The sequence below is a fragment of the Puntigrus tetrazona genome, chromosome 21, assembly GCF_018831695.1.
Source record: "Puntigrus tetrazona isolate hp1 chromosome 21, ASM1883169v1, whole genome shotgun sequence".
Lineage (NCBI taxonomy): Eukaryota > Metazoa > Chordata > Actinopteri > Cypriniformes > Cyprinidae > Puntigrus > Puntigrus tetrazona.
In genome coordinates, this window is record NC_056719.1 from 11471479 (window position 1) to 11487734 (window position 16256).

Sequence of the window (16256 nt, forward strand, 5' to 3'; positions counted from 1 at the left end):
AGAACAAAAATCGATTTGAAATCTTTTGTAACATTATAAACTGTCACACTTGATCAGTTTAATACATCCTTTCAGAATAAAAAAAAAAACCTTACTGACCACAAACAAGTGGTTGTGTGTAAAACATTTTTGTTGAATTTCCAGGAAAATACGTTCTGTAAAATATCATTTGTACCACCTACCCCGGTAGGGCGTTGTTTTGTCCTGAGCTCTGAAGGCAGTGCGAGTCATACATTTGTAGCGTCTGAGTTCCAAATGCAGTGCAGTTGCACATTTTTACGATTTTTTTAATTAGTTTCAGATATTTTTGCCTATTAGCTCTGTGTTCACATGTTCTGTGTTCATACCTTGGAATGACAGTGTGAACATGTTGTTGACAAGGTTCCCATACTCCCACTCAGTGAAGCTCTGAAATATTGTTGGTTGTCATATACTGTCTAGCCAGAACTGTGGAGCGAGCGAAAGAAAGAAAGAAAAAAAAAAATGGCGGTTGGTGCGTGAAGAATTAGTTTGAGGATGGATGAAAGACAGAAGGTGGTTGGCCACCAATCATGACACCTCATTGCTCTCTCCTTCTCTTTCTCTTTCCCTCTCTTTCTGTAAACACTCAACTCCATAGCACGGCGCTCAATTACCCCCGCTCTGTCTCCAGGCTCCTCCTGCCACATTTAGATTGTGTCTTTTATCATTCCAAATTGACATTTATGCTTTTACTCCTATTGTTTTTCCACCGTTCCCACCGCTCATGTTGGGCAATTTATTTTAATCCCTGTCATGGCATGGCCTATAGCCTAGCAAAGCTTGGCTGCAGTAATTTCACCATTGCCATGCGCTGGAAACAAGAAGCCGCCACGCAGAGCTGTTGTCCCACGTCTCTTCCTCCATTCCTCCGCCTGTCTCACCAGCACCAGCTCATTTCTTCTGGCCCGTTCACTCTCTCTCGCATCTGTCTTTCTCTTTCTGTTTTTTTTTTACAGGCTTTTTTTTTTTTTTTTTTTTTTTTTACTAATGATTTAGCCCAATGGTGTATTTTTTTACTTATTGTCTATAAATAAATTATAATATTTTCTAATTATAAATAAAATATAATAAATAACATTAATTAAATATAATAAATGATTAGAAACGGTAATAACAATATAAATTAAATAATAATAACAATAATGATTTTGCGGCGAAAATCGCCGTACGAAAATACGAGCCAAAAGTAGGCTATAATATTATATAATATATGGCTCTCTGCTCAGTATCCGCTTAGTGAATGTGCTTCTGCTCTTACAGTAGCCTACCGCTCGTGCTTAAAGTCCGCTCAAACAACTAAGCTCAAAGTGCAGAGTCCGTTCAAACAACACGGCGACGGGAAATTTCTATGTAGCATACTTGTTCCTGTTTGCGCTAGAGCTGACGCCACGCTCTGCTTTTAAAAAACTAATATCTTATTCCACTGGATGGAAATAATTACAAATAATGTATTGCTATTTGATATTAAGTTAACACTTTACAATAAGGTTCCCTTAGTTGTATGAACAAACAATGAACAATACATTTATTATAGTATTTATTAATCTGTTTTATGTTGCAATTAACATTAACCAAGATGAGGACCTTGCCAATGTTCCCGTAATTCCAAAAGCTCAAAAACTTAAACTTAAAATGCACAAATTTTAGGGGTAGGTTTAGGTGTAGGGTGTAAAATCTATTATGCTTATTATGAGTCCCCCCATAAACCACAAATACCAACATATGTGTGTGTGTTTGGAGGCGGAGCAATAGACACACCTCCTATATTATTCCGCTTGGTTTCGCATGCTCTTCATCTGTCGCTTGTGCAGTTAGACAGAGCAAGCCAAAGAAATTATATTTCCCACTATCTTTATATCAGTTTCTCATTTATCTGCCTTGAATGTAAATGTGTCTTTCTAGTTTTTTTTAAGAAGGACAGGCTGGCAGGAAGAGCAGGAAGTTTCAATTTAGGCCTTTTCTGAACCCACATAGTGTCGCTTTCCCTGTGTTGCTTGTCGACTGTTTTGTCTGCCTCCGCCGCTCGCTCACTGAATCAAAACTCAATTATTCATAAACACTGCTAAATGGTGAAGAACGGAAAGCTGAGGGAGAAAGAAACACAGCCTCGTGAAAAGAGAAAGTAATGGAGGCTGGTGGGAAATAAATGGATGTCAGTAACGGAGGACAGAATAGCTTCACAGCTGTTTCGTGTCCCAATAAATCGAGCATTATGAAGCCCGTGTTGTAAGCGGAAGTTCTGAGAGGGAACGAGCTGCAGGAGAGCAGAATCTGTGACCTTGTGTCATGAAAGAGTTTCTTTCCCTGCACAAAATGAAGCTCTTTTAGTTCGTTTTACAGAACTCAATCATGAACAACACCAGGGTGAAATTTTGTTATTGCCTGTATTGCAAGAGAACAAGACCAGCCTTGGCTGCTTTTGTCTTCGTTTTTCTGAGATTAGGATACTGAACGTACTTCTGTTGTGGATTGTACAATTTAGTTATCATTTGATTTTTTTTACACTCTAGGGAAGACTGATATATCGACTCAAAAAAAAAATTGTCACATATAGGACGTATTGCTATCAGGAAAAATAATAAAATATGTTTTATTTCATTTTATAGAAACCTCGAACAAGCACAAACACAATGAGTATGTTTTGACTATATTTTTAGATTTAAAAGTCATAAACATGATAAATAATATGCATCTCAAACATGAGTGTATTGCAACTTTCATACGATGGCACATTGATAAGGAACGTGCACAGTTCTATCTAAAATAACATTTATTTCTATATATTTTTCTCTCTCTCTCTCTTTCCTGTGCGTCATTCATACATGTCATATGACAATAAAATAATACAAATTGTGTGTCATCAGTTAAAAAACTTATCTATTTGTATTTCATTCATGCAGTTACAAAACATCTTTAATTTTTAAGTCATTATTGTGAACGTTGCAATGAAATCCAGATCTATTTTATATACTGATTGGAATATTTACATTTATATGATTCATTTTATCAGCCAATTTAGCTTTTGTTATTTGCAAAATTCACTACTGGTTGACCTCGAATCATATCTTCAATATGTTCAATTAAGTTGCCTTATCATCTGTCTGAGGAATGTTCCAGAGAGCAAATTCATAGCCACGCACCCTATCAATCAATATCTCCTTCCACGGGCGTCTTAAACGACCCCCTGTCTTCTACCTCCTGCCTGGGCAAGATGCGCACATTACAGTGAGAGATTTTGTATTTAGGCTCTTTAACGGAACTCTGTGCTAATAACAGTAGTCGCCTGTAATCTCTGCATTACTGTACTGACTTTAGCTCGGTTCTCTGGCTGTGAGCTCCACGTCCTGTATAATGGAAGCGCAGGAGCGGCCCATTGTCCCTCTGTGATTCCAGCGCTTCACACCGAGACCCCTGGCGTGCCGTTCTTACATGCGAACGAGAAGAGAATCCCAGACACGCCATCCTTTATTTGCCCATTGAAGGCCACTGTCACAGCAGCCCATTCAGACGGTGCTTCTTCTGCGCCTGTCGCATCAATTTCATCCGACTACGCCAGGTCCCCTTGCAAAAAAACAAAGAATGACGCCTTGGCCGCGGCAGCGCTCTAAACCCTTAAAAGCACAAGTTCCTCCCTGCCTTTGTTCCAGCATGTGGAAAGTGGCCGGGCTGGTTTTGATGGGCATGTCATTGGGCGATAATCCAGTGTTTTGAGCACCATTGTTGGAGCCGAAGAGTTCCTCCAGAGTTCCTCTGGCGCTGTATGCTGAGAGAGCAGGGCTTTGTGCCCGGCCGGGTTTTGTCGCGCTCCGTTTTTAGAGCGCTCTGACACACTGCATGTAGAGAGATTACACAGCCCTGGCCCTCAGACCGTAGCCGATCTCCCGTTGGTTTAAAATCCTCTTTCATCTCGGAACCTCTTCTTAAGGGACACAAAGGCACTTTTGAATCCCTTGCTTTCCCCTCTTTTCACAGGCTCCTGGAAGAATTTGCTTCCGTTTGACCTCATGCGCCGATGCCGGGAGGTGCGGCGGAGGGTGTGAAACGCGCATTATCATATTCACTGTGTTGTTTCAAACCGTTACGTGAAAGAAAAACAAATAAAAGGTGGAATATATGACAGAAATAAAGCCAGGCCTTTGTGGTAGTCCGTGTGGATAATTGAATTTTCACTTTCAGGAATGTAGGCACATCTGTTAAACCTCTAGACACGCTTGAACACAATACTAAAATATAAATTGTATACTAGACCATACTAGAATTATAACTCTATATTTTTATATGTGTGTGTGTGTGTGTGTGTGTTAGTGCATAAAAAGAATTAATCACGATGAATCGAATTTAAAATATTTTTCTTGTACATAATAAATTAATTAATAAAGAAATGTAGCATTTTTTACATATGTGTGTGTATATTTATCATGTATTTGTATTTATATTAAGAACATTTATATCATGTATAAATATTTTTAATAAATGTAAAAAAAAATGTAAATATAGGCATACAAATGTGTGTATTTATCTGTACATAATAAATGTACACACATACATTATGTAAACAAAAACATTTGTTTTGGATGCAATTTTTGACAGCATTTTATATATATATATATATATATATATATATATATATATATATATATATATATATATATATATATATATATATAGCTGTACTGTAAATGTTAAAAAGATTTTTTATGTTTGCTAGGATGTCAAGATCTAGAAGGCAATGCAAATGTATTTTTGTTTCCACACGAATAGAGACTTTAAATCCAGACGTGTTTTATTTCTCCACCTAGCAATGGATTTTATCAAAGTCTTCTTTTTGTGCCTGCTCAGGTCTAGCATTTCACCTCTCCTCCTTTTCAGTTAAAACGTTTCATGCATGACTACTAAACAGTTAACAGATTACAGTTGCACTAAGTCAAAGCAACCTGAGCAACTTGATCTTCTGAATTTGTGGTCTAAAAACACATTTTACAGAATGCATCCTAAAAGAGAAGTTGTGTTATTTATCTCCCTTTTCTCTCTTTCAGGTGCGTCCAGTCATCACAGTCAGACCTCCCTTCGACCTCCTCTTCCTCCCCCGCACAACCACCACCAGTCATCGGCTAATTCCCTCAATCGCAGCAACCAGGCCAGCCGGCGGAACCCGCAGAGCCACGCACCTACTGCCGCCCCGCCAGATGGACCCTCCACCCCTGAATCCGTCCAGCTCCAGGACAGTTGGGCTCTTAACAGCAGTGTCCCGCTGGAGACGCGGTAAGTTAAACAAAAACACCAAAAGACACCTGCTACGGCTGCAGATTTTATTTTGGGAAAATTAGTTTTTGTTACTTTTTTTTATATCATGTTGTGTGACGTCATAAACATACATTCTCCTTGTCATTATAATGATGAATGATCTTGTGTTGTGTCTGAATAAAGGGGAAAGTATTGTTATATTGTAAAAAAAAAAAAATAATAATATGGTACAAAGTATATAATAAAAAAAGTATTAAAATGCATTGTTCATTTCAATCTTATTGTTACAATCATTAGTTAATAAAATATTATAAACTATTTGTTTAATGACTAATTATACTAGAACTATAAATAGTGATTTTATCAAAAATAATAAATAGAAAATGAAAAGGAGGAGGGAGACGAAGGAGACAGCAGGTGCAAACCAAACATATAATAAAAGTTTAGAATCACAGTGAACGGACAACCAAAGACAGAGCAGACTGGGCCTTAAATACAAACACAAATGAAGGTAATAAACTAGCATCAGCTGAAACGAATGAACTAATCAGACAACTAAGGAAAACTAGAAAACAGGAAGAACAGAAAAGACAGGAACATGGCCAAAATGGAAAAACAGGAATGAAACAGGAATATATAAATAAACTATTATTTTAGATATTTATGTATATGTGTGTGTGTGTGTGTATGAGATGTATGCTATAAGATGCCTGCTTCCGCTCACTGATATTTCAGTGTTTTACTTTAGATATGATTTCATTTATGCCATTTGGAATGCAGTACATATTAAATGCAAGATACTCGAGAGGTCTTTCCCGTATCTGAGCTCATTATATGCAGTCACCTGCATGCAAACGCCCTCACATAAAACAATTTGATTAAGAAAAAAAATCAATCTAATTTTCATTGTTTTTGAAAGAAGACCTGCTATCAGGAATAAATTTGCCTCAGAAGAACAGCAGGATCACTTCTGTTATTATTTTATCTGCATTAGTATTAGCTTATTTTAGCATAAACCTGTATGGATTTTACTAGTTTTGCTTTTCAAGGATATTTTGCTGAGCTGAAATTTTGTGTGTTTAACATTTCTTAAACTTTTGTATTCAGATATTTTGCAGATATTTTGTTTACATGTTAACCAAAGAAAAAAATATTCATATACATATTATTTGTTTCAAAGCTAAAAGGCTCTTCCATGTTTGACTCAGACTGAAAGAATAAAGAGTTTATTGTCTATGCTTTAAGGTTTATAGGAATTTTAAGATGTAGAGACTATCAGTAACTTATTCAGTAACCAAATTACTTTTCAGAGTATTAGTAAAGTCATTTAAATACAATATTGTTGATGTAATTAGTAACTGTAATTAATTACTTTTAGAAAGTACATTACCCAACACCGCTTAAAGAACACTTATTTTAAATTAGTAATGCAATTTAATTGTAAAAATAAAAGAAATATTGCATAAAACACATTTTATATAAAATTTGTAGAAAATGTAGCTATTTGCATTAATATTGAAAAATTAGGATCTTATACATTGTGATGCATGGTGATATCGAATGCAATCAAATTGTTGACATGATACCTAATCTTAATCGAAAAAACTAATCGTGAAACCAATACACACCTGTAATGTTAAGACAGTACTGTCACAGTAAACAAGTACGCATCAACATCTTTTATTAGACGGGGAAAGTTGTGGTCTCCAAATTAAAGATCAAAGATGCAAACAGTCACTCATACTTCATGAAATAAATAACAGACATATAATTTTGCAAAAATACGTAATACACAGAGCAGTTTTATTGCTGTTTCTTGATTGTTTATGTTGCTAATAGTGTTGCTTAGTGATACACAGAATCAAGCGGTGGGTGAAGCGGTCACAGCCGTGCTGTATCGTGAATAAAACATGACTGCTGACAAATCAGAATATATATATATATATATATATATATATATATATACATACATACACACGCACACACATACACACACACACATCAATCAAATTATCGTGATTAATTGCATTTTGAATATTTTGCAAAATGTATGTGTAAGCGTACTGTGTATATTTATTATGTATAAATAAATACACATGCAGTGTATACTTTGAAAATATTTACTTGTATATATTTACATAATTTATATTACGCATAAATATAATATATAGAATACATAAACTTTACCTAGTTTTTCTGAAATATATACATGCGTGCGTATTTATATATACTTTTTTTCCACTCGAGTTTTTTTCCACTGAAGTATTTATAATATATTGTACGCATGTTTAGAATTTTGGCAGTCGCTGCATCTAATTATACCCCAGTCTACAGTGCACAGACACAAAAGACACAAACCCATATCACCCACCCACCCAGAGACCCTCACCAAACACTTAGTCACAGCCTGTCACACTGACACACACGTAGTGTGCCGGGTCTCTGTGGGTTGTATTTTTTTTGTTTGTTTATTGTGCAGTATATCTCTTCTTGCAGGACTGGAGGGCTGCTCCTCTAGACTCAACAATACTCTCCTCTATTGCCATATACACTATTTATGAGACACACACACTCTTTTTGTGTCTATTTCTCTCTCTCTCTCTCTCTCTCTCTCTCTCTCTCTTTTTCTTCAGTTCCCATCCCTCTATCATTCAGATGTTTTATTCACCAGGTGCTCCGATACACACCACAACCCAGTTCCCTCAGTACCCCACCCAGCAATACCATGTCCAATACCGTGTCGGCACATGCGTTCACACCGCAGCATCCATGAAGAGCCAGGCCACACACACCCACGAACACACATTCACACACACTCCACGTCGATCAGCGCCAGTCACCATCCGTCTCCGCACAGATCCCTCCCGCTCCGTCTCTCCGTCGCTCTCTCCCATAAAAAAAATTGACACTCACTTTCAGATGAAGCAAGCGCAGCCTGAAAAATAGGTCATGCGATGGCACGCATGCAAAGCAGGGCTGCAACGGCGTGCACGGGATACGAAAAGTTCTGCTTTGGATGCTAGAGTACTAGCAAGAGAGGAATAGGGCCATATGGTGACAGATTGGTTGAGAGTCACAGAAAGTGAGGAATGTGCAGCTGTCACATTAGATGAAGTGTCTCAGTGGTCGGGAGTCTGGAGCCGAGGGGACCGCAGGTGGAGCAGGCGGGAGTTCGGAGGGAGTTTTTACCACAGACACATGCAGCTGCATCGCAGTTTTGTGCGGCCGCAGGTTTGCCTCTTCAGTATTCTCCGCACACGCGCGCAAATGCACTCTCAGATCCTTCAAACGTATCAAGCTGCCTCCAGACGTTGGACGGACTACCCACAATCCCCTGACACTTCAAAGCTCTACCCTTGGCTGGCAGATTAGAATGACTTCTTTCAGGGCATATGGACGTGACCTCAGACACCCTCTACCTCATATTGCTTTGTCTGTTAGACAGCCCTGTCTGCAGCGAAGTGCAAAGCCAGCACTTCTCGCGACGGTTTCATGAGATAAATACCATCGGGTATTTACAGAGGCAATTTGGAGCTACTCTCAGCTCTGCCGTGTTTTTGTAGTGGAGTCAGTGGGGTGATTTGACCCACTATTTGATGCAGCTGTCTGCCTTGTGGCTATTAGGATGTGTGGAAAAAAAAGAGTTAGCAAATGATCACAAATATTTTAAAAAGATATAAAATGCATAAAAAATATATAAAGATATGAAATATACACCACAAGCGGCTAATAAAATGAAGCTCAAAAATGTATAAACAAATAATTTGCTGTCAAACAATTAATCAAGCTTTATCACATCCAAAATAAAAGTTTTTGTGTGCTTTTTATATTTGTTATTTATGTATAAATACACACACATACATGTATACATTTCAGAAAAAAAGATGTTATATATTAAATATTTATTTGCAATATAAATATATGAATTTAAATGTATTTATATATTTATGTAATTAATTAATTTGTTTATTTATATTTGAATATAAATATAGACAAGTAAATACATGTAAGGATTATCAAAATATGTTCTCTTTGTGTGTGTTTATATACATGATAAATATTCACAGAACGCGAACATATATTATGCACATTAAAGTTTTGTTTTGGATGAGATTAATCTTTAGACAGCACTACTATTTGCAGACTAAATCGTTTTAATATCTGAAATGACATGGAACTTGGTCTAGATCTATATTAAAACCTACTGCACTGCATGGACTTAATATAATGTTACACATCAGATTTTCTCCAAACACTAAATGTTCATGAAAGCCATAACAGATTATGTCTGTCAATCTCGGCTAGACCAATTTTGCTATAATATACTTTAAAGTGTGTGTTTTTGAAGAGACGTTTCTTATGCACATTCTTTGCAACCGACCATATTTCACTGGGTTGGATTCATCATGTCATCGATAATTCAGTATGAATTTTCCAGAAAGCTGGAATGCCACACTTTGCTTATAACAGACTTTCAACTTGTGGTGAGAAGCAGCAGCAGTCGTCCAGAAATGAGCAGAGAAAAAGGTACTCCTCTTAGAAAAACATTTTAGACGTTTAATTACCATTTGGAGCGTTGGGATCGCTAGAAGAGGGCTTAATGAACTCATTTTTGTGAAAAACTCAAATTCTACATTTTTCACTTCTTTTGCCTTTAGCTCAAAATTAAGCTCATTGAACAGATTTGCTAAACAAACCATCAGAGTGAACTGATTCAATAAAGCAAATATCAGATTTCCCAACTGTATTAGAAATAGATAGGAGAAGGTGTTTCATTACTCATAGAATCGGTTTTCACACTAAACTGCCACTTACTGGAAAAAGTAGCTTTTTTTCTGGAAAAGCTGTTTTTTATTTTAAAAGCAGCTGAACTACTGTCAAACAAAAACCACTGTACTGAAAAATACTATTTGCTTCAGAAGCATTATTTCTCTTGTAGTTTCAGTTAGTTGCCAGGATTTCTTAAATCTCCTGATGACAGATGAAGATAAACCATTTCCTTGTGCTGGCCAGTCACACAAGTGGACCTTAATATGCACGTTTTCCCAAGCTTACTGGTCTACATGAACAAACTTGTTCAATGCTCTGCTGCACAGAGGGGAAACTCCAGATGCTCGAAGGTTTGAAAAAATGCAGGCTCACTGTGTCTGTCTATGCAAGACTAATTATCTTATGAAATATGATCTCCATCGTTATCTCCCGTCAGTGCATAAGAAATGGCCCAGTTCTGAGAAGCAGCAGAGAGAGGAAACTTTTTTCTTTTTTTATTCGAACTGTTTTCCTCTGGGACGTCACACCGCCATCAAAATCTCAACTGAGTGTGTGTTAATAGTGCAGTATCAGAGTGCGCTGAACACTTGAGCTCTGGGAGCTCTCCTCCATAGTCTCAAGTTTTCAGCCTCGCATTCAGGAAGCTCAGTATTTATCTGAAAAAAAAAAAAAAAAAAAAAAAAAAAAAACTGGGCCTGCCACAGAGACAGAGCCCAATTAGAGGTGGTTTACTTGGGCTAAAACTCCTGCAGTGCCCCCCTGAGCTGGAGCTAATGACGGTGTGCTCCATCTTAGTGGACGGAAATGGGAGAAGATTCTCTATTAGGCGTCAAGGAAGAGCTTGTGTGTCTGCCTGCTGTCTTTTTCTTTTCTTTTTGCCTTCTATCGCTCTCCCCGTGGGCTTGTTTGAAACACCGATGTCATTTCTCTCACTTGTTCTGCACATGACTTGTCATCCCCTAACAGGCCTCTAACTTCTCCGCAGAAAAATACAGAGAAGAAATACTAGCCTTTCCTGCTCAGCTATCGCTAACTGCTTTTGTTCATCGCCAGATATATAAATGGACCAAGTGGAATCTTTTGTGCACAGATTTTGGAGAAGGAATCTGTGAAAAGGCTGAAACATGGTAAAATTTGTTAAGCTGAGAGTGCTACAAATTCAGTGGTACACTGTTAAAAAATATATATATGTAAAAAATATGGTAACAATGTTTTAGGTTTTGCAGTTTTAACTCAAAATTACAGTTAAATACCATAATTTTATTAACTGATATAATGTTAATATACCACCATGATGAGAAAGTCACGTGATGAACCAAAGCTCATCACAAGCAGTGTTTAAATAATAACATATATAGAAGGTGCACATTGTTATTTACACAAGCACTAAACACCATCATGTTCTCATTAAACTGAAATAGTGCCATAAACATTAATATAACAGCATTAGATATAACATGCAACACTAATAAACTGATAAGAAAAACTATGAAGAAATACTGTGATTTAAAAAAAACATCAAATTCAAACTAAATTTGAAATGCAATGCAGGGAATTCTGAGAACGTCAATTTACATTTTTCCCCCCTGTAAATTTAAAATGAAGTAAAAACAGATGCTTTATATATATACATACATGCATATATATATATATATATATATATATATATATATATATATATATATATATATATATATATATATATATATATATATATATACATATATATATGTAAATATATATATATATATATATATATATATATATTTTTTTTTTTTTTTTTTTTTTTTTTTTTTTTTACTGCAAACAATTTTTAACATTTAATTGAAATAGAATCCTGTTTAATATTCTGTTTTACAATAAAAATAAAAGTTTCCTATAAAAGTTTTCTTTAAAAAAAAAAAACTGACCTGAAACATTTGAACTGTAGTTTATAATATTTGGTTTTGATTGTGCTTTTTTTCTGTTCATACAATAAATTAACTTTTTATTTAATTTCCAAAATACAAAAACATTAGAGGAAAAAAATATTGGTCCCATGAAAACTGTGATTAGGCAAAAAAAAAAAAAAATAAAAAAAATAATATTAGCTCACTGTTGAGCCCTAGGATCAGCGTCTGTAGAGATGCTGCTGTACAGGCCTAACTATAATGTGCCTAATCAAGCAATTATTTGGCGTAATATTCAAATCCTTTAATACCTCTGTGCATGCATTAATTCTGTCTTTTATGGGATTTACATTTACATGGGTTTACATTTCATCTGAGCTGAGCAAAATGTACTTTTGTGACATTGTTGTGTATTGAAAATGCATTTACAGACTTACTTGAACTGCTGTTTTTTTCCTCACTGTGGATGTTTCAATTGCCAGATGGTATGAAATGGAGACGTGTTGTGCGACATTATTTTCTTAAGTGGATGGGAATAGCTCTTATCTAGACACTTCACTAGCTGGAGACAGATGAGAATAAAGTGGACAGAATGTAACAGCCTCAGTTTGAGGTTTCTGAATGCTGCCACTGCATCTTATATTGAGGACGGCAGTAGATCGATGTGCTATATAAGAGAGAGAGAGAGTCTCTAGTGAGCCCTTTCAATGGACCTCAACATAAAACCATTTTTGGTTGACTGGGCTTCCTGTGTAGACATTTATCATATTTTGAGTTTGTGGAAATAAACAGCACACTTGCATCTATGAAGTGACCATATATTCTGGTCATTACATGCAAACAGCGAAGGACCTTGGCGCTGTAAAACATGTTGAACACCAAACCAGAGGATTTGTCACCGAATCGGAAATCCCAATTAGGCTAAATGTTTTGGACAGTTCGGTCTGTTTATATATTTGTGTGGAATACTAATTCACCTTGAGAGATGTTTCTGTTAAAATCTTATGTTTGCTTGTTAATTGCTCTGGACCTTTCTGCCTCTCCCACAGGAGGAGAAAAAAGGTGTTTACTGTGAAAGTGAGATTTTTTGCAGCTTTGCCTTGTTTTGTTTAATGCCATTTTTCTCGTGCTCTGTTGGTGTGGATGGTTTACTGGTGAGATGTCCCTGTTGGGTGGACGTTCTCTGATTGGTTCACTGCTGTTTATTTGCTGACACAAGTTTTCAATTTTTTTTAACGAATAAAAATGTGTAAAAACTTGACAGGGATTTTTCATTTAAATTCACTGTGATGAAGAAGCTCTTGGAATTTATGCCATAACGTTATTAGAGTCATCTTAGGGAACTGTTGTAAGTTTTATGGTAAAAGTTGAAAAAACATTAGAGGAACGGTTTAGCCAATATTTGAAATTTTGTCATCATTTACTCACCCTCAAGTAGCTCCAAACCTGTATGAATTTCTTTGCTCTGCTGTACCCAAAAAATGTTTGTAACCAGGCTGTTTTGGGTCACCATTGACTTCCTTCTATGGAAGTCAGTGGTGACCCAAAACAGCCTGGAGACAAACTTTCTTCAAAATATCTTCCTTTGTGTTCAGTAGAACAAAAACAATTCATACAGGTTTGGAACTTCTTGAGGGTGAGTAAATGATGACAGAATTTAAGTGTCATGGTACCTACATTTCATTATTTGGTACCAATACCAGTAAAATTCCACGATTCCTGGTACCATGGTAAATGATTGCAATGCTATAAAGAATTATAAGTAAAGACATTAAAACAGTAGCATGTAGCCTTCAAATTATGTAAACATTAGCCACTTTTAAGCCATCAGCCAAACCATTCTAAGAACAACAAGGAATTAATACAGTTATCTTTTCACCTAATTTGGCTCAATGTGGCATGCTTAGGAACTATTCTCAGCTTTTGATTTGTCTCTGTAGCTGGCCGAGCATGCTATTTGAGCAAAAAAAATCTGATCATTCTCCATAACTTAATTGCTATTTACATTTCACACTGTGTGTAAACACCTGCGTTGCGAAGGCCACTACTGACAAACTTGTATTATAATTTCTATTATCACCCCGACAGTGGAAATAAAATCAAATCTGTTCCGACTTGCTTGGATCAGCATGGAATGGACCAGTTAAGCAACAAGAACTGTTTGGTCTAAAAAGCAGCTGTTTTATTAAAATGGTCAAATTAAACTAATAAAATAGCACATTACAGATAACAGAACAAGTGACCGGTCTATTGCACTCACACTACTAGACTTTGCATAGATCTTTTCTGACACATCAGATTGGTTTTGTCCTATCCGTTGCTATGGTTATCACAATTTCAAATATTTCAATGTCAGATTCAGTCCCACAATTTTACTTTTTCAACACAGAAGTAAGCCAATGGGCAGTAAACTGTACAATTCTTTGCACTACAAACCAGTTTGTTCATAATTAAGATAATACATTAAAATAACATGATAAGACACACCAATTTTCTATATCAAACAGCAAAACAAACTGTTTTATACAGCTAAAACATCTAGATGCGGATACAGAAGAAAAATAACTTTTATTCAAATGGGTTATAAACAGGAAATGAGCAAGAATGCTCCTTTGTAATCGCTGAAGCTGATATCAGTTAAGTTCATGTTCACATCTTGATTATACTCTGTTTGCTCAAGCTGAATGATTTTTGGCGGTTCTCACTTGTACATGCCTGATTGGCCACTGCATTAACATGGTGAACAAATGTGTCTTTGATTGGCTACAATGTTCAGTGCTGCAAAAACACATTGTAAACCTTTGTTGCTCTACAACTGTACAAATATAAGAGCATTTGAAAGCAGCAGCTCGTCGGTGGGTCAGTAACAGTAGACTATTACGTTTTTAAAATGTAAGTATTGACAACACTAGCACTCAAAAAAAATAATAAAAATTATTTATATTTAAAAGAAATATATATATATATAAAAATCCATTGCAACTGAAACACAACAGCATACTAAGGTATATATAATAACCAACAACAAGACTGATAAACTGTTAAAAAGTTCTCAAAACATTTTATCTCCTTTTATTTATGAGAAAGTTTATCAGTGAAACATTTATGAAACTAAGAGCCCCTGGGTAGATATATTGTCACGTTCGCGCTGTCGCGAGACTAAGCACATGACTCGGAATGAACTTAAACGGATTTAATCCCAACAGGCAAAAATAAATATACCGAAGGCAGGCAGAACAAAAACCAGGTAGGGACATTGGCGATCGGACAAACGGAACTGAAAACACAGGACTTAAATACACCAGGTTAAATGACTAAATTAACTACACACAGCTGATGACAATGATATAACTAACATGGAGGGAAGGCAGGGCACAGGGAGCACATGGCACGAGACAAAAAACAGAAACAAAGAGTCCAGAGATGTGACATTACCCCCCCCCCCTCCTGGAAGGTGCGTCCTCGCACCTAAAGAGGAACAACAAAAACAAAATGACTGGGAACTGGGGATACAGGATCTTGGGAGGAGGTTCCGGTGGAGGACGGCCCCCAGGAGGGGGCAGACAGACAGGAGTCCAGGGAGGAACAGACGGAGGGAGGCGCCATGGAGGAGGAGCGGCCATCGACTCCATGGGGATGACCAACGGCGGCGGAGCAGGTGGCGGAGGAGACTGAAGCGGAGGGCCGAAGAGCCAAGGTGACATCGAGGCGCTGGAGGTCCTAGGCGACGCCGCAGGCTTTGGCGACTGACACGGAGACGGGGGACGGGAAGGACGCGGCGGAGCCAGAGCGACGGAGGACTGAGGTGAAGCCGGAGGGAAGGAGGAGCCTGACTGAGGGATGGAGGGACGAGGCGAAGCCGGAGGAGAGGAATCGCGAGGCGACGGATGGTCGACGACAGACCAAGGCGGAGCCGGAGGGACGATGGAGCCTTGTGGACCTGGTGGACTGATGGACCACGGTTGAGAGGAGGGAGCTAGGAGCCCAGGGTGAGCCGACGGGTCTACGAGCCGAGGAGGAGTCCGGTACTCAGAGGCGGGATGGTGAGGCGAGGGATCCTCCACCCTCGACGGCGATGGAGACCGGCAGACCCGTTGCGAGCTCCAGATGGTGAGCTGAGGATGAGCGCAGGGGCTGCTGGGATCCATCGATGTTGTGTGGCAAGGGTGGGAAAACTTGAGGCGGCACTGGAGGGAGCGCACGGGGCGCGGGCACTCGAGGGAGCGCACGGGAAATAGTCTCTAGGGTGCGCTCTTGAGGCAGGCATACGGGACGGCTGGGCGGAACCAGCGGGCTAACGGACGGCTGGGCGGAACCAGCGGGCTAACGGGA

General features: G+C 37.8%; 1 protein-coding gene across 4 annotated transcripts in view; it reads left to right on the top strand.

Annotated features, from left to right (window-relative positions):
- tenm2b (teneurin transmembrane protein 2b) overlaps nt 1-16256 on the top strand; it is a 341968-nt gene that overhangs the window by 278127 nt on the left and 47585 nt on the right. For all 4 annotated transcript variants that reach the window (XM_043221672.1, XM_043221674.1, XM_043221673.1 and 1 more), the window contains one exon: nt 5058-5283. In XM_043221672.1, coding sequence (XP_043077607.1) covers nt 5058-5283 — 226 coding nt within the window. The remainder of the gene's footprint in view (nt 1-5057; nt 5284-16256) is intronic.